This window comes from Pollicipes pollicipes, unplaced genomic scaffold (assembly GCF_011947565.3).
Source record: "Pollicipes pollicipes isolate AB1234 unplaced genomic scaffold, Ppol_2.1 Scaffold_3087;HRSCAF=3621_pilon_pilon_pilon, whole genome shotgun sequence".
In the NCBI taxonomy this organism is placed as follows: Eukaryota; Metazoa; Arthropoda; class Thecostraca; order Pollicipedomorpha; family Pollicipedidae; genus Pollicipes; species Pollicipes pollicipes.
In genome coordinates this window covers 43,225,399-43,245,145 of record NW_023596225.1, presented here as the reverse complement: position 1 = coordinate 43,245,145, position 19,747 = coordinate 43,225,399, and the positions used below count along the sequence as shown (strand labels likewise).

Here is a 19,747-nt window from a genome sequence, read left to right as displayed (position 1 = left end):
TCCATTACTGCCAAAAGCTCCCGCAAGATCTCTTCTACCTGAATTTTATAATCTGTTAACTGAATAAGTCGTGCGCTACAAATACAAACGTTTTAAATACAAACGGCTACATGAAGCAAATTACTGGCGCCCTTAATTTTGCAATGGTCCGGTGAACTCTTTCTAAACCGATAAAAGCGTTATAAGAATCTTAATCTAGGCTGTACTGAACTATTAAGGACCCCGCGAATGTAGATTGGACTGGGTCAGTAATTTCTATGGACATGGCCAAACCATGCTTGTCTGGAAATGTTTAACATTCAGTCAGGATTGGAAAAATGAAAATTATGTAGCATAGTTTCGAGCATGCTCGCTCGCAAATCTTAGCAAGAAAAGCTCGATGCCAAGCCTTGCAGTTCCCACAGTCCTCACGGCGTGGACCCAGCGACCAATACTAACCCGTGGCCGTTGGATGGATGAAAATGATTGCGCGTTTGAAAGAAATATCTTTGCACGCTTTAGAACATCAAAACGCATATTTTCTAGTCAGTCCGGGCATTTGTTTCACGTGTGCGATTTTTTTATTGATGGTAAGAACGGTTTTCCCGTTTAAGAACGGTTTAAGAACGGACTCGGCAACGCGCCGTGGCGTTCGAATTTAATGGTAGAAATGGAAGAGTAAAGATGCAATCTCTTTTGTTGCGTTGTAGCTGTTAATCTGCCCGGAGGACGGCCTTAAAGTTGTAAAAAGGTGTGCCCAGCCTAACCTTTGAACATTACGAATTAACTTTCTAAAACATTCGGAGATATTATTCTCCGAACGTCACTCTCGCGCGTCCCTGGTGTTGTTTGCAGAGGCCATCGCCGTTCGGTTTTCCGGAAACTGCAACCAAGGCTGTCGCTGTCCTTCCTTCCGAGATTGCGGGCGTGCAGGCTCAAAATTGTTAATTATTTGTTTCACTAGTGGATTCCGCAAAACAGCAAACGTTCTCAGACAAACATTAGACGGTCTTTCTCGTTTTTAAGCTCATTCTGACCCACTCTGTTCAACATAAATGAAAACCCTAATTTCTTTAATGGAAAGGGGCTCCTTGAGTAGAACACCAATGGGCACATTACTGCTCCCGATTAAGGGCTTAAGAATTATTCCATCCCACCACGCATGTTTTCCGGCTGAGTTATTCCATCCCACCGCGCATGTTTTCTGGCTGCCATTCTGGCGACGCGGGGTGGGATCCCCTGGCCAATTTGGAGGCCCGTAGAGGAATACGTCATACCACATTGGTCCCCTCCCTGACGCGGGAGGCCTTCTGACGACCCGCATGGTTGAATTGGATTGACGCAAAAATCCTCATCGATGCAACAACATCCCTGATCGCCGCAAGTGGTCCAATGATTGGCGCACACCCGAGTTTGGCTTAACGAGCCAATGCTGGAATTCAGATGGAGAGCTCACCTTTCGGTGCTGGGGACCCGGATGGTAGAGAACCCTTCCATTGTCTCAATGTGAATGCTCATCATTAGTTCTCGTGCTCTATTTTATGGCAAGAGGGTCTGGTCAATGCAAAAACCCCTCTGTCATTCGGGTTCACGCGCTTGGGTTTCACAGACTCAGGCCGACATGGACCCGACTGGATGGTTCCGTGCCAAGGCTATATATAACTGGGTTAGCGAACCCTAATAAGAGAGCACTAACAGGAGCTTTCTGACTGACATTTCAGGTTATGACAACACAAATTGGGAGTCGGGCCTAAGTTCAATCTGGCCCTTGATCTTCGGTCCCGAAGGGTCCTCTGGTCTCTCTTCGGACCTACTCAAACAAACCTCCCTCCTTAAACAAAGTCCGTCACTGACGGGGCCACTAGCCGACACATGGCCCTCTGTTATGCCCTTTGGGCCCCTCACCGACACAGGAGCCGCAACCATTGTTTCGGGGACCCAGACCAATGACATCGTGGCCCCGGTCTTGCTCTTGTCTGAGAAATGGACCCTCAGGGTTTAGACTGCCAGGAAGCCAACCGATCGGTGTTAGTGGTCTCTGTCCGTCCTAGACAATCGCATTGTCTCAGAAGTTTTCAAATGGTCAAGCTGGCATCTGACTGATATTTCAGGTCACGACCCTATGCGATTGGGGCAGCGATTCTTTATGTGGCCTTCAGCCGGCCGTTCGTGACTTGTGCCCTCCAACCGGGCCTCCGATTGTCGGTGCCGCTGGGCCACCCGGACCTCTTCGGGCCTCATCGAACACTACCCTTGGTTGGCGCGGAACCCCTTGCGAGCGCCGGACCATCTGTTAGGCACTTTGGGCCCCAGACGGATGCTGGGACCCGAACAGTGTAAATCACTGGCCCCGGATTGGCAGCTCTTTGAGAAGTGAGCCGTCAGACCCACACCGACACGAAGCTGACTGTGCGGTACTGGTGATGCCTCACCAACATATAGGTCCATATTAATTAACGGGGTCCTCGAACGACAGTGCACGGTGGACGGACGCCAGGTGTTACTCGAAATAGCATCGCTTATACAAAGCAAATCATAGTCCAGAGAGAAAGATGCACCCGCTGCACACGCCTTGATGCGCCGGTTTTGCTTGGGACCTTGGTTGCACTTGACCCAACATTGGCCGAGGGTATCACTGTTACACCGTACACCTTATGGCGCCAGAAATTACACAGTCGAATTCCATGCTTTAGATCATCATGCGGAGACCAAATTTCAGCAAAATCTTTCAGTAGTGGTGCATAATTTGGAACCCGGATTTTTTACCTGTCCTTAAACACTCCCTATAATAGCATTATCCATGCAAACTTGCCATTGTAGCCTGTATGACCAACGTCTACGATTTTTTGCCTGCCTTCATTTGTTAAACGAGCCTTATCCCTTCCGAACCCCTCAGTACACGCGATTGCTTAAAGAAGAATTCCGTGCGTGCCTCATGCATTTTTACTGTTTTCATCCAGACTTTTCTCTTGCCGAACTGTTGTCCATGCAAATGTCTTACGTGCGCCCTTTACAACATACCAACATGTACTTGCGAAGGTCGCACCAGCAAACTTTTTTGTACGCACATCTGCCATGCAAGCTTTTCGCCTAACGTACATTCGCTTACGAGCTTTAGCATGCATGCCAGACGCATACGCCCCCCCCCCCCCCCACGCACACAATCGTGTTCCAAAATATCCCCATAGCTACTGACTACTAAAACTAAAAGATACTGTTATGACCGCAGTTTTTGATCCCGATCTTCACAGTAAAAAAGGTCCAATAAACACAATATTTCATTTGCTCGTTTTGCATTGAAAATAGACAACCGATTATCAGCATAAGCATATTTGTGAGTTTTAAAATGATAATATTAGACATTGGTTTGCAGATAGCTCCTCTTATAATCCGTTGCAATTCAATAACGCATTGGAATGATCAACTACAGAATAGGTTGTTCCGTCAATACACACGTCCTTGATAGTGTCAATTGTGGCGTGGTGCGGATGTCCAGAGTATATGTCTGTGGTGTATATGATGTGATAGGGCTGCTTTTTGTGCATGGTTTGGCTGAATTTTCTAGCTCTGAATTATTTCTGCGACCAGATCGTGCTCTTTTCATCTGTTAAAGCATCTAGGTAGGTTCCATTGTAGGAAGAAATGTTTTGTTATGCCTTGTCATGTTTGTCGCGCTATTCTCAGCATAAGCACGATAATGACGTGGTTCATGATCTAGCTCTCATCATGTCACCTGGGGACACTAAAATGTACCTCAGATTGGTTCTAAGGTTTTTCCATGGCAATCCTACTCAGGATCCACATGATGTTGTTTTTCCATGATGTTACAAGCTTGCAACATAACAGTCATTCATTTATGCTGTACCAAAAACTTTAATCTCCAAAATCCATACCACCCAGCCTGCCTCATGGCGCCTTTGCGTGTTTGATATTGTGGAAACATGGACTGTGATTGGAGTAAATAAATACAGCCCAAGTCTGCACAGCTAGTCTTGTGCATCATTTTCTGTGATTTGTGCATACCTGCTGCAGTCTGCTATGCCTTGTTTTCCCAACATATTGTCTAATAGTTGTGTCAGGGCTGCATTAGAAACACCATGATTTACTAACCAGGCACCATTGTGGCCAGGCCATGCACAATATACAATGATGGCAAAGGAGTTTATCTTACATGGTTGGTTTTTCAATAACAAATGACTCAATACCCAAATAAAGCTGACATTTTTGTGGGATGGGGCGTGAATTAACCTAACTTAATGCAGCTGTTTTATTGCTGACACAACAGGGGTCTTTGCCTTATGCCCTGCTGACATGTTGATTGATCAACTGACTGTGCTCCCACTTAATCAGAAATATATTTGGATTGAAGGGTAAGATGGTGCAATTCAACTGTTTTAGAATGCTGTTTGGTATGTTATGGTCTAGAAAAGTATTTTATAGTCACTTAACATAGACAATTGTGTTCTGGAGAGAAGTTCTAAATCATTTGTCAAAAAATATGACAAAAGCCAGTGCCACAGGAACCTGAAGCACCACTATATTGGGTATACTTAATGGTCTAGTGTCCAGTTTAGCATATAATATGCTTATATTGTAGATAATGGTCAGTCATATCACAGATGCATTGTATTTTCAGTTAATTATCCCTTATTTTAGCCTGTGGCTTTGCTGTCAAATAGATGTACTGATCTATTTGCTTTATCACTTCCTATATTCTTATCTATATCTTATATATTCTTATCTTATCTTCTTGGCTGACCTGGGCTGCTTTGGGGATGTTTGTGTTCAGTAGAGTGAGGTTGTATTGCTTAAGATGATACATCCCAATGCTTTATGGTAATTTGTCTCATCATGTGCCCCTGAGGAACATTGGTATAGGCCCTAGCATAAGTGTGGAGTGACTAACCATCATTAAAGAATGCTGGTGACCAAATTTGATACAAATGTTGGGTTTTGAGATATTTAGTTTGGTCTGGCTTATATTCAGAGGCTGCTAAAAAAGATTTTTTCCATTATGCTTGCTTTGCTTTCCACATGCTTCTGCACATTGTTTCAAAATACTGAGTGAGCTAAAACCTTAACATTGTTACATAGCCTGTTCCTGCAATTAGTCACTGTCTGAAAAGTATGTTGTCTAGCCCAGTCATCATTTAGTTTGATGTTAGGTTCATGTGCTCTTACTGAAGCTAAACATTCCAGTATTCAATAAGCATGTTAGTCAAAACCACACATCACACAATGTGCATGCAAATACTTAACATGCCTAGCAGTTTAACATAATCCAACTGTCAATAATTAATCATGTTTTCGAGTTGGGAGCTCTTATGCTGACAAAAACCAACCTTCAGTGTACCAGAAGGCAGTGGCTAGATGGCATTGTAACACAGGCATTGTGTGCCACAAAGGTTGGGCCAAGTGTGACAAGAAGAATATGCCATGTGCTAATAATACTAAGGAAGCCACAATATCTTTCTGGATAATGTCATTTACCAGCACCTTGTACATTTGAGGTCAGTTATTGTCATCATAAGAAGTCATTACTCATGCTGAAACAAAATGAGCTCAAGACCTTTCTGCTTATATCAAACTGCTTGTTTTGATGCTGAAAACTGCTTGCACCTGCAATCAGCAATGAGAGCCGTGTGGGTCTCGAGAGGGTCTCGCATGGCTGGTCGGTCAGTCTGATGATATTATCCAGACCTTAGTCGGACTCACTTGGCCCACGGGTGTGCTGGTGGTCAGCAGACCACCCCATTGTCATTGGACACCATCCGTACTCCAGAATTTTGCGCGCATGCATAGCCCGTTTCTTAGGCGAAACTCGCCTCACATTCTCCCATGTGTGCACATGTCTGAATGTCAATCATTCTGGACTCGGCTTTGGAAACACTTCACGAATGCCGAGGGATGTAAGATGTATCGCCAGCATTGCGCCGGCCAAACTCGATTCCGGAGCTGAATGTAATACAGGCATATCAGAATTGGAATCGGCGCAGAGGTGTGCTGTGTTGCCTTGAATCGGGGTCGTCATCAGTCCACGAGCTAAGAGTCATGGTCGCAATCGATTCCGCGAAAAAAGGTACAAGTCTGCTTTCCGCTTGATTTGATCGTGCTCAAACGGGAAGACAACCGTTTTTTTTTTTCACGAACGTGTTAGCGTTATGACGTTGAACGCTCATGCAACTCTGTACGCTTCGTGACGGTTGCAGTCACACGTCCCGAAACTCCAGAGCGTCATCATCGCGCACTTACAACCCTCCGTTGCCTGTGTTGTATTCCAGTTGTTTAGGAGCGATGGGTATCGACAGTAACCGGTTTCAAGGGGCTGTCGACGAAGAGCTGATCTGCCCCATCTGCTCCTCCGTCCTGGAAGATCCAGTGCAGGTACGGCAGGATCAGGTCATCAGGCTGATTGGACAGGAAATATGTGGAACAGTTCTTCTACCATTGTCGGCGACATTTAAAAAGACGCGACGGCATGAATGTTTGCATGTAGTACATCCAACTCGTGACTTTTTGTATAGAAAAACGCAGAAATATTTCCATTGCCTTCGTTTCCTCACACGTCTCGTGGCAGACCAGAAAATATGACATCTCATCAGGCGCACACTCCTTTTGCTTACAAGCATCCGCCTTTATGGCGGGCTAGTTAAAACCGCGTCCCTATTTTGTTGAGTCCCTCGGTTTCTGTTGAGCTGCCGTGTGGCGGCCAGTGGCGGCGTCCTCTGACGGCTGGTGACGGCGTCCGCTGTCGGCCGATGCAGCGTCCGCTGACGTCTGGTGGCGGCATCCGCTGACGGCTGGTGGCGGCGTCCGCTGACGGCTGGTAGCGGCGTCCGCTGACGGCTGGTGGCGGCGTTCGCTGACGGCTGGTGGCGGCGTTCGCTGACGGCTGGTGGCGGCGTTCGCTGACGGCTGGTGGCGGCGTCCGCTGACGGCTGGTAGCGGCGTCCACTGTCGGCCGGTGCAGCGTCCGCTGACGGCTGGTGGCGGCGTCCGCTGTCGGCCGGCGCAGCGTCCTCTGACGGCTGACGGCGGCGTCCGCTGACGGCTGACGGCGGCGTCCGCTGACGGCTGATGGCGGCATCCGCTGACGGCTGGTAGCGGCGTCCGCTGACGGCTGGTGGCGGCGTTCGCTGACGGCTGGTGGCGGCGTTCGCTGACGGCTGGTGGCGGCGTTCGCTGACGGCTGGTGGCGGCGTCCGCTGACGGCTGATGGTGGCGTCCGTGTGCCGCAGGCGCCGGCGTGCGAGCACGCCTTCTGCCGGGCCTGCATCACCGAGTGGCTGTGCCGCCAGCAGATCTGCCCTGTTGACCGGCAGACGATCACGGCTGCCCAGCTGAAGCCCGTGCCGCGTATACTGCGCAACCTACTGGCCAGGTGGGCCGGCTGACCGGCGGCGACGCGCGCGGCTCTCCGCGCCCGAGCACCGCCATGGGGGTGTGTCGTGTGGGCGGGGCGTATAGCTGTGGCTTCGATGGTCTAGGTCTTGTGTAGCAATGCACTTCAGCGTAAGTCGTCGGCAGAAATGTTTGTAGCCTTGTTTACAGTACTGCCCCAATCCCACCCCTCGTCAGACCTGTCCCTGTAACCTACTATCTGCTGAACGTCTTATGTTGCACCTTCTACCACATCGAGCACCGAGGTCCTGCAGAATGTCTTTCCCGCTCGCCTTGCATCACTTGGGACACCTCTGTTTGGCAGACTGCTGATCGTGTGCGACAACCAGGAGTACGGCTGCGCGGTGGTGGTGAACCTTGACCGGCTGGAGAGCCACCTGAAGGAGTGCGAGCATAACCCCAAGCGGCCGGTCGAGTGCGACCAGGGCTGCGGGCTGGTGGTACCCATGGATGAGCTCAAGGTACCACGACCGGCCGGCTGCGGGGAGCGCGACGGAGCTAGCGCTGCGATCCTGCGCGTGCTCGCCACGCGGATACGACAGACAGATGTGTGCTCATTACGGGGAGACCACAGACCGGTGTGTACTCGTCACGGGAGACAACAGACCGGTGTGTACTCGTCGCGGGAAGACAACAGACCGGTGTGTTCTCGTCACGGGGAGACAACAGACCGGTGTGTTCTCGTCACGGGGAGACAACAGACAGGTGTGTACTCGTCACGGGGAGACAACAGACCGGTGTGTACTCGTCACGGGGAGACAACAGACCGGTGTGTACTCGTCACGGGGAGACAACAGACCGGTGTGTACTCGTCACGGGGAGACAACAGACCGGTGTGTACTCGTCACGGGGAGACAACAGACCGGTGTGTTCTCGTCACGGGGAGACAACATACCGGTGTGTACTCGTCACGGGGAGACAACAGACCGGTGTGTACTCGTCACGGGGAGACAACAGACCGGTGTGTACTCGTCACGGGGAGACAGCAGACAGGTGTGTACTCGTCATGGGGAGACAACAGACTGGTGTGTAGTCGTCAAGGGAGACAACAGACCGGTGTGTACTCGTCACAGGAGACAACAGACCGGTGTGTACTCATCGCAGGAGACAGCAGACCGGTGTGTACTCGTCTTGCGATGGACCCCTGACTCGACTGTCGCAATCTGGAATGATCGCGCTGCGTTTGCATTGTTCTTTTTGCGTGTTTGATCTGTTCGGCGCGCGTGGTAATTGCATGAGGTCTGGGTGCTCTGTCCTGCGACCACACTCTGTCCATTGTCCGGACAGTGCCGTCTTGTGGACCCGCGGCAGACCGATCTCAGCCGCTGTTGAGTCCGTCATCGCGCGCGCGCGCGCGCCATCGCTCCGTCTCGTCCGCGCCCACCCGGCACCTGATGCCCCCCCCCCCTCGCGTCGCGTCAGGAGCATAACTGCGTGCGCGAGCTGCGTTCGGTGGTGGAGCAGCAGAACAAGACGATCGGCGCGCTGCAGCAGGAGCTCGCCGAGACCAAGTTCCAGATCGGCCAGCAGCGGCGCGAACTGCACCTCGTGAAGGTGAGACCGGTCGCCGCGTTGTGGCGATGGACGGACCGGGCTGTCTCGCCAGGGTCCCGGTGGCGGGCGGTACTCGTGGTGCCCCGTCTCGCTGTGGGTGACAAGGAAGGCGGCAAGATTCTCAGCTGTGACTTGTGTGCGATTCGCTAAGGCCAAATGTTGTGGAGTTGAGAGCTCGTAGCAATAGTCTCAACCAGTATCTGCAATTTGGTTTTGGCCCTTGGGGGAGAGAGCACAAATGTTGAAATTACGGCTTGTAGTGAGAACAAAATAGCCCAGGTGAATTTGCACTGCGTTCACAGCTGGCACTAGAGGACATTTTTTGGCAGCAGATGACAGCAAATACCATGCTCTGGCTGGTCTCAGTGATTGCCAAAGACCGTTAGAGATTGGCTGCTTGCAATTCTTAAATTTTCAAGTTTCCTAAGTAAGCGCTTCCTTCCTAAGTGTATGCTCACACCTACCGTATTTTTTAAGCTATGGAGCTGATAGAAAGTTGTTGGGATTGATAATTCCATTATAAAGGTGTCAGTCCCAATTAAGGCTGGTAGAAACAGATATGTTAAATGTTGTAAACCTGTTGACAATTCTTGAGCACGTTATGGCAAGTTATGATTGAAGTGTCATGCAAGGCACAATATAAATAGGAGCATCTGGGGCATGGTAGTTCGTACAGCTGCATTCTAGCCAAGGTTCAATCTTTCTCACCTGAGGGAAATATTCTGGGGCAATGTGATACTCACATAAGCTTTTACTGACCTAGATATACATGATTTGAGAACAGGCGTGGGGTTTCCTATTTGGTTGGAGAAGATGCTGGCCCCTCGTCAACTTTTAGAAAAAAAACTTGGTCGAAATCAGGGAGAACATGGACGGTTTGCGCTATTTATTTGGGACAATAAATTTCTCTGCTCACCCACTCCACAAAGTTACGTACAAAACTACACCGCATGGGACGTCAGGCTGCTGCGTGATCGGGGCTCGGGGGTTAATGGAGCGGGGGCGGAGGAATCATTTCCTCCTCTTAGAGCAATCCAGCCGCACAAAGTTAGCATCACTACATGTACTCAACGTCGGTGAGTCTGATACAAAACTTTTCTCAGTGTATGACACTGAGCTAAACTCATAGATTGCCTTTGTCTACACTACCCACCAGTCGCGCCACCACCGCTCCGCGCGCGGCTCCTCCAAAAAAAGGCCGGTGGGCTATATAAATGGCGCGCACGCGATAACAGTCTTCAACGGCAGAGCCGCCGTAGGTTTTTTATCAGTTTTGATATTGTTTTTTGGGACCTTCATGATTTTATAAAAAAGTAGTTATTGGTAGAACCCGGCTCAAGTGCAAGTTAGATCTCAAAAAACGGAGCTGATCATATAAACACAAGACTAGAAGTTCTGCTCAACGGAGAATAAGAAACGCTGCTCAAGCTTTATACTCAGATCATGATTCTGTGACGACGCTTGCAGATCGGTAGAAAGAATCTCATGCTTTTGTTTAATGTCTCCTTTGTGCATTTTCACCACGTCTTCAGCTCGGATTTCTTGGTGGAGAAGATGTCTTCTCTCCAATGCTAAATCCTCCCCAAAAGCCGGAGACTCGCGGAGCCGTGGTCTTCCGCGTGCCCAAGCGACTGTTTGGGATGTTATTTGACGTCACCAGTATACCTTTTATACAATATCCATTTTTGATGGACTCAAATGCAACTATAATAGGAATACTATTCTGAACGAATTGAAAATAAGTTGTTCATCAATATATGATTAATTCACGCTATACTTAGAGGTACATGTTAGTGTGGCATCATATACTTTTGTATAAATTTTCATTGTGCTACAATGATTTTTACGTGCAATCGAGAAACGTTGAATCATGACGTACACGAGATATTCTCTGCGCTTCTCGCTGGCCCGTCAAGAGGCGCTGTTGTGGTTTTGAGTGTGGGCTCGGGCTCGGTATCGTTGGACGGTAGGTGGGTTAAATGTGTGCTGGTGAGCAGCAGCGGTCTTGGGCACTGAGTGCATGGCGTGGAAAGATTGTGCGTGATATGGTAGAGAGATTCGGCTGTAACCCGCCAGCAGTGTCCCTCGTCTAGTCGTGAATGTGGCGCGCGATGCTGTTGAAGTTTCAGGAACAGCCTGCCTTCATTCGACATCGCTCACACAGAACAATTTTTTACATTCTTTCCAGTGTATGTTTGTGGAGAACGAAATGTCTTGGCGCTAAAAACACAAAGAAACACCGAAGTTTCAGACCCTGGTTTCAACGCATCCCGTTCGTCTGTGTGCTAACGGCGGGCTGTCTTGCCCGACCTCCCTTGGATTGTTTACCTTTGTTATCGGTTTACACTTTCGCTTCACGTTGCGAATACAGACCGGCGGATGTTTGGCAAGAGCAGCCGCTCTCCCCTCTAGTATAATACAACTGTTGGCTTACGAGCTCGTTAGGCTGGGAGAACATGATCGTAAGGCGTTATATGCTTGCGTCAAGAATGTTTGTGAATGCGAGACATACGGTCATCAATTTAAGAACAGTGAGCTAGCTCAATGATCGCTGATATTGCACAAGAACGCCGCTTTCCACTCATTACGTGTTTGCCAGAACACGTCTGTGGGGGGGGGGGGGGGGGGCGGATGCCGCGTAACCATGCTGAATGCTGCATGGCTGGAAGGCTATAGAATGAATCTTCCATGAGGGCGGTCTATGGTGCCAGGTGGCCAACCGTCGTTCGCCGTTTGTGGACGTCGGTCATGTCTTTTGATATGTAGGTTCGGCGCTCGCCTCCACCTACTAACGATGGTGATGCCCTGCCTGGGCGGTCTGGCTCCCGCCTTCCGTGTGCGCTGTCTGACGCCTCGGCCGCCGGCAGGAGTTCATGCATGCCATGCGCGGTAGCGACCCGCGCATGCGCACTCTGGCCGACCGCATGGAGCAGGACGAGGTGGTGCGGTGGGCGGGCTCGTTGCCGCGCGCCCGCGTCACCCGCTGGGGCGGCATGATCTCCACACCCGACGCCGTGCTCAAGGTAGCCGATCCAGGCGCGCCCGCGAGAGGGGACCGGGGGCCGCGCCGGCGGACCGCAGGGCATTCAGCGCACCTGAGGTCGTCTGGGGTCGCCCTGTGGGACCTGAGGTCGCTCTTATGAACCTGAGGGTCGTCGGCCCTGCCGGACGGACGGGATAGGAACGGGTCGTCATTTCTGATGTGCAAGTGAAAGCCTGAATCATGAAGGTATGACGTTGGTGGGTGGATGTCAGATGAGATGTGCCGATGGTGTTTGTTTCGTGTGTCGTACAAAGCCAGCTGGTCATTGCACGGTTGCCATGACCTGTCATCCGATCTGCGCTGAGCGCAGTCTGCACGATCTTTCTGTCTCCCTGGTGGCTCCTGCTGCACCCTGTACTTCCTTAGCGTGGACATGTCACCGTGCCCGGCCTCAGTCGCACCCGGAGCTGCCCGTGCTCGTACCGATCCCGCTCAGTCCGATCCGTAGCGGGAAGAGGGATGACAGGCCGGTCATGCGTTCACGCGGCTTCATGACGTCACTGCTTACGGTCGGCCCAAGAGGCGCCGGCACTACAGACGGCATGGGGCGGGCTATGGTGTCAGGAGCAGACGGTCGTCCCGAGAGGCGTCGGTACCACAGACGGCATGGGACAGGCTGTGGTGTCAGGACCGGGATAGCGCACTCGGATATGCAGCTGATGTTGATTGACACACACGTAGGCTATCCGGATGGCTCGCCTGCCTACGCAGTGTCGTTCATGCTGTCATGTCATCATTGCAGGTGAATTAGGACGCTGAAATGTGTGCTGGGTGTTTGTGTGACAAAGAATGTGTATTTGAGCGGATTTTTTTCCGGGAACGTTGTGTGGCGTGCCTCTGCGTGACGTAGTCAGTGACGGGCTGCTGTCGTGCAGGTGGTGATCCAGCGCTCTCTCTGCGAGTCCGGCTCGCCGCCGCACATACTGGAGGAGCTCATGGACAACTCGCACGAGCGCCGCTGGCCCACAGGTCAGGTTTGGCTTGGGCCCTGCGGCCGGAGTGGCGGTGGCTCCGGCTGGGTCCGCGCCCCACTGCCGCCGCAGACGGGGCACAGGGCTCGCTTGGGTGTGGTGCTTACTGAAGGCTTCAGGAGTCCTGCGGTCATGCGTGCGGTCGAGACAAGAGGGGCGAGGAGGCTGTGCAGGCCTTGCCAGCCGTTTGCAATGTTGTCGGGTTTGTATCCAAAGCTGGCCCGCGTACCTCTATTGTCCAGTCAGTCAAGGACGCCTGTCATGCGGTGTTAAACGAGATCGCAATGTATACCGCCCGTTTAAAAGATACAAAGGAAACGCGCCGGACGGTTAAGGTTCAGAAATATCGACATTCATTTGACCCTGGGTGATGCCGTACGGTATTTCGGTTGGGCCTGACCGAAGCGTGTGCTGCCGCAGGCCTTTCGACGCTGGAGACGCGGCAGGCCAACCGGCGCCACTACGAGAACTACGTGTGCCGCCGCATCCCCGGCAAGCAGGCGGTGGTTGTGATGGCCTGCGAGAATCAGCATATGAACGAGGACATGATCCTGGACCCGGGCCTAGTGCTCATATTCGCGCACGGCGTCGAGACGGACTCCAACTACCAAGCGCCCTCTTGAGGCGCGCACGTGCGCACCGTACGACGCTGCTGCACGCTGCGCCTGCTTCTAAGTGGTGAAAACGCGGCGCGTGTCGGTGTCACGCCGGCAAATCTCTGACGCGTGAGGGTCACGCACGCCTGGCGCGGGGAGCTGGCGGCGTCCTGCAGTGCGCTAGCGGCGGCCGCGGGGTGAGCGCTCGCACCGGCCGCGTCGGGGCTGCCGTCCGCCGGCGGGCCGGCCGCTGCCGCGGGGCTGGCAAGAGCCTGGCGCCGGCCACCGACCGGGGCTGCTGACCGGGGGCAGACCGCCCGGCCGAGCTGACCCGCGCGTGACGCCTGGACCGTCTGTCGACGGCTGCCGGCAGTCGACGCCTCTCTCGCCGCGCCAGCTGACGGCCGGGTGACGTGTGTCGTGCCGTGTCGGCACCGTCCACCCGTGTGGAGGCGACGCCCATCCGTGCGTACCGTCTTCCCTTCTGTGATATTGACTGGTGTGTGTGTAGCTGTTGCGGCGGCGAGCGTGGCGACCATGTGACGTCGCCTCTGACGGCGCGGAGCGGAGCTGGACTGCAGTGGTGTGGGACCTGGCTGTGGGGCTGAGAGCTGGTGTCGCTGCTCCCGTGGTGAAAGCAGGCTGTTCTCTTTTTGTGGCGCTGGAGCATCCTATGTTGTTGAGTATGCTGTACTGGACGAAGGGCTAGATGCATCTGAAGAAATAAATGTGCATTCGTTTTTGTCTATATCTTTTGGCAAGCGGTTGAGATAAGGTAGCGTTCCGCTGAGAAGAACTTCGGTCTATTGCCACCTGCCAGGTGACACCAATGCAAAAGGCTTGCACCCAACTGTCTATCGCCACCGGTCGAGCAATAAATGGATATGATCAGGTCATCCATACTCATCGACGGATTTACGTGCATGCTCACAACATGCGCGGTTGAACGCACTGCAATTTGCATTTCCATGTGTTTGATGGTTGCAATGCCCTTCAAAATCGCTTGAATGCGAATCTGATAACGTACGAGATGCAATATCGCCTCCCAGTTCACTTCCAAATCCTGCCAATTAGCAGCATTTATCCATATGGCGCAATTCGCCACCACTTGCTTTCCTTACCGGACAATTCCCCTGCTGGCGCTGTAGGATGACAGAGGCTTTTTAAGACAGTTTTCGAGAAAGCACGTAGTGACACCGTCGAGTTCAGTATTTGTGTATTGTTATGACATAGGCCCCCCGGCGCCGGGTGACCCGCAAGGCTCGCGTCGTGGAATGCGTGACGCCGATTCCAAGACCTAGTGACCTACGTGCGGTCGTGCTGGATCTCTGGCGTCAGTGATGAGTGGTGGTGAGCCGCTCGAGCGTTTGGCGGCGCTGGTGATGCAGCAGTTCGAGCCGGCGGCGGAGCGGGAGGGGCGGCTCATTTCCGTGCTGGAACGGGTCAGGAGTCAGGTCAGTCAGGAGCGGCCGCCAGCCGCGCGGAGCGACACGGCCGTGGCCGGGAGCGGGCATTCCGCCCAGGCCGTCGCCGCCGCGGCACCGCGAGCTTCGGGATTCCCGTCGAGCGCGATCTCGGCGCCATACCTGACCTCGTTCGCGTCTCTCGATGAGTTCAGCGCGTGAAGCGAGCAGTTCACCTTCAGACTCTTCCGGCTCGTCTGGAGACGCTGCCCGTCGCGGAGCAGAAGGCGGCCCTGATGCCGTGGCTCGACGACCAGTAGACCCGGAAGGTGCGGTACAGCCTCCAGCATTCTCCGGGCACCGTCCTGATGACCATTCTCTGCACGAGGGAAGCTCATCTGCGTGGTCAACGCAGTCTCATCCTAAACCAATGGACTTCTACTCACGTGTCCAGGAGCCCGCTGAGACGTTCGTGTTGGCCATCAAGGAGATCGCCGCTTATTTTGATATTGATGACGCGTGCATGGCTGACCAGTACCGTGGCAGGATTGTGATCAATACACCTGACAGGGATGCGTTGAAGCGCATGCTGCACGAGCCAAAGCTGACTGCAGAAGGCGATGGACATTTGCTGCATGTGTGGGTCGGCGAGCGCGAACGGCGGTGCAACCCGTGGCGAGCCGACTGTTGTGGCTCGAGTTCGGCTTATCGCAAGTCACGCGTCCGCCCCTCTCCGCTCGTGCACGTCGGGACGACTGCTGCCGACGCTGCGGCCGGACTTGACCCGCCGACACGCGGTGGCTGACCACCCTGGATGCCACCATGGACGGATCCCGATCGCGGAGGAGTCGCTGGATCTTACCTGTTTCATCGCTGCGAAGGGCCGCAAGAAGCTCGTCAGATCCCCGATGGGCCTTGTCTCGTCAGTAGGCGAATACAACCTGCGCGGCGACACGGCTCGAGGCAACATTCTGAGGACAGGCAAGATCGTAGGTCACCATCTTCAGAGGCTACCGGGAGGGAGGTATCACGATCAACCCGCGAAAAATCCAGCTCGCTCGGCACTCGCTGGACTACTGCGTCCATCGGATATCGGACCAGGGATACATGACTGACAGCCAACTTCAGGCGATCTCAGAGTTACCGCGTGCGGAGAACTTGACTGGCTTCAGATCGTCCTTGGGACTCACCAATCAGCTGGCCAGCTCCTCAGCGGACATCGCCAGCACGGCCCAGCCTCTCCGAAACCTGCTGAAGCAGCACACTATCGGGAGATGGACCGTGCAACACATGGAGGCGTTTCAGGAAGTTAAAGACGCGCTGGTAGCGTCGCCCGTTCTGGCGTTCTTTGATCCACGGCTGCCCACCATGCTCCCGACGCACTCTGCACAAACCCGTGGTCGGATTTCGTCTTACAGCAGCGCCACGGAGATACGTGGAAGTCGGTCCAGTGTGGCTCCCGCTTCCTCGCATCCTCACGGACACCGAGTCACGCTACGCGGTGGTGGAGCTGGGGTGCCTGGTCTCCCCGTAAGCCCTCCGTAAGTGTCTTTTCTTTTCTATCTTTTTGGTCGGCCTGCCACAATATGACTTCGTAGAGGGTCGCTGACCATTTGCCCCGATCTGGAATTCTTAAAATATTCTTTGAGATCGACAACCCTCGCCTCCAGCGGATGCGGGAGAAGATGTCGAACTACAACTTCACTGTCGTATGGCAGAAGGGCATCTTGCAGTGCACCCCAGACGCCCTGCCGCGCTCTCCTCTCTGCGACCCGGCGCCGGGAGACGAGGTCGAGGTGACGGACACGCTGCACGGCGCCGTGGTCGCTGCTCTGGGAGCCAGCCCTGGAGATGGCGCCCGGATCGCGCCGCTGCAAGACCAGATTCTCGACTCAGTCCGAGCGGCCGTCGCCCGAGATCCCGAATACAGAGCCCTCCGTGACGTCATCATGGCGGGAAACCCCGAGCAACGACACGAAATGGAGCCAGCTCTGCGGCCCCACTGGAGAACCAGTGCTACGCTGGCCGTTGACGGCGGTCTCGTCTGCGGAGCGCGGCTCGTGATTCCAAACAGTCTACGCCGCGACGTGCTCGCTGGATGGAGAGGACCAGGAGCCGCGCACGGATCTCCGTATGCTGTCAGGGGATCGACCAAGACATCTGCAACGTCGTCTCACCGTGCCAAAGTTGCAGACAGCTCGCCGACAGCAGCGAGCCGCTGTTACAAGAAGACGACCTCCCGAACCCCGTTTGTGAGTCTGTGTCTAGTGACCATTTTCATGCCGCCGGCTGGCTGTGGGGCTGGTCGTACGTGACGGTCTGCTCCCGGACAACCTCAGCAGACGTACGTACGTATGTACGTACGTGACGGTCTGCCCCCGCACAACCTCAGCAGACCACCTGGTGAAGTAGCTGCGACAGCTGCTCTCCCAGACGGGCGTGCTCGTCGTGCTGTGGACGGACGGCGGACCGCATTCGTCTCCTCTGCGCTGCGGCGGTTCCTGGACCGGTGGGGAGTGCACCACGAGCTGTCGTCGCCGTGGCTCCCCAGGTCCAACGGCCGCGCCGAGGCCGCTGTGAAGACGGTGAAGAGGATTATCGTTGTCGCGTCGGTGAGCGGTCGGCTGGACGGTGGCGATCCACTCGACCGAGGCCTGTTCAAACTGGGCAACACGCCACGGGCCGACAGCAGGCCACCGACCCGGAAGCCCTTCCGCCACACGCTGCGGTCGGGCGGGCCGACCCGCCACCGGGCATACGCGCCCGAGTGGCAGTGCGGCCGCGATGAGTGTGACGCCGGGACCGTCACGACGCCACAGCACTCACACTCTCAGAACGGCGCGTCACTTGCCGCGTCGATGAGGCCACTGGGATCGCACCGGCGTCATCGTCGGCGTGGGAGGGCGACGGACCTATTTAACGAGGATGTCAAGTGGTCCCATTTACTGGATGAACAAGCGGCTCCTGAGAATGCACCGCCAGATGCTGGCTAGCGACGTCGAGCCGGTTGCTCCGGGCGCGGCCCAGAGACCGCCCTTCAGACGGTCTCTGACTGAGAGACTGCGGCGCCCGCGGCCGAGCGCTGTCGCAGCGGTCATCGGCGCCGCGGGCCGCAGCGGCTACAGGTCCGCTGCGATATGAGTGGTGGGGTGCGGACACAGCATGAGTGTCGTAACTGTGCTTCAATTTATCTGAAGCGCGCAGCTGTCGTTTGAAGATGTTTGCTTAAGGTTATAGCGAACGCCTTGGAGGAGGTGTTATAATGTAGGCCTCCCGACGCCGGGTCAGGTGACCTGTCAGGTCAGCTGACTCGCGTCCGAACCCGCCGAGCGAGGGTCAATACACAACAGCTATGCGCGCGCGCGCAGGCGCTCAGCCCGCGCGTGCGCATCTGCGTTGTGTCGTAATAGACAAGTCGAGCCGAGGTCCAGCCGGTGAGAGCATAAGCTGTATCTGTAAGGCTCCAATCCCAATCCCGGCCTCTGACCTGACCTTTTACTGTTTTACCCCCGACTGACCCCCAAAAACGGCCACACTGCGATGTGGCAAACCTCGAATTGCCAGACCCTGACGTGACGCAATATTTCATCGTGTGGCCGTTTCGAAATGGTCATACGGCGACCTAGCGAGTTCAAAAACGTCAAAAGGCGACTTAAGTCTTTTGGAGGCGTCGCCATCTCTAAAACGATTACATCACGATGTGGCAAGCCGTGTTTTGCTACATCACGAGGTGGCAAGCCGTGTTTTGCCACATCACAATGCCGTCTTTTGTAAACAATGCGGCACCCGGAATAGTAGAGGAATGTGCAGAGGACGGCAGTGTTGGCCACTCCCTGTTGGTCTTCCTGTGAGCTGTGCCTTAAACTGCTTTGGAGGGCTGTAGGATTTATCATGGCTAAGTACGTTTGAGAGCACAGAGTGCAAGCCATGCCGTTGTAGCGGCCAGCGTGCCCCTGCCACAGCGACTGCAGGAGTCACCCGCAGTTGTGGTGTTCTCACGCGCCACAGGGTAGCGGTTGTGGTACTGCCGTGATGATTTAAATGGTGAGTGTTTATGTATATATTTAAGTCTTCGATGTTGTTAATTTGTGGTTGTATTGCTTCTGTCTCCGTTGGCATTTTCAGCCACATGTCTTTCCTGAAGGTATTCATTTCCTTGCCTCATTTCTATATTGTCTCGGTAGTGCGCTAAGCACCTGTTGCATGGGATGAAAGCCTTAATGCACTAAAAGGGCCGGCCAGGCGCCCTTCGCACACCCTGCAGAGAGATCCACTGCGTGGGCTACGGCTCGGCGGTTGTCCCCCAGGCGTACGCAGTCCTACCCTACCTCCTGGTCCTATCCATTCTCTCTCCGTAGTCCTATCCATTCTCGTTCATCTCATAGCCCTGAAGTAATCGTTGCTGGTCAAAAGAACTCCAATCCAAGCAAACAACCATTCAATAAAGGGGCATCCGAACCCCTTATCCTCTTTCTATCTTCATCCTGCATCCTCGCGACGCCCCGTTTGTCCGGGGCAGGCTGCGTGTGTCAACCACGTGTGGGCCGGTAAGCCCCCTGATGGGGGACCACGGCAGGAAGCACATTGCGCACCCCGCAGAGGGAAGCCTGGGCGGGCTAACGCTCAGCGGTTGCTCCCCTCCCCTCCCCCAGGTGCATGCAATCCTGCCTCACCGCTATCCATTCTCCTTCATCCCATAACCCTGAAATGATCATTTCTGGCCGAAAGAGCTCTAATCCGAACAATCAGCCAAACAGCAATAAAGGAACCACCTAGCTCGTGCGCGTGTCCATAGGCGTC

General features: G+C 53.9%; 1 protein-coding gene across 1 annotated transcript; it reads left to right on the top strand.

Moving 5' to 3' along the window:
* The first annotated feature begins 3,462 nt into the window (after positions 1-3,462).
* On the top strand, positions 3,463-13,769 carry elgi (E3 ubiquitin-protein ligase NRDP1 elgi). Its single transcript, XM_037213170.1, has 8 exons — positions 3,463-3,599; positions 6,261-6,363; positions 7,218-7,360; positions 7,685-7,841; positions 8,803-8,934; positions 11,802-11,957; positions 12,853-12,946; positions 13,369-13,769. The coding sequence occupies exons 1-8, from the start codon at positions 3,523-3,525 to the stop codon at positions 13,569-13,571; spliced, it is 1,065 nt and encodes a 354-aa protein (XP_037069065.1). The 5' UTR covers positions 3,463-3,522; the 3' UTR covers positions 13,572-13,769.
* Positions 13,770-19,747: the final 5,978 nt, after the last annotated feature.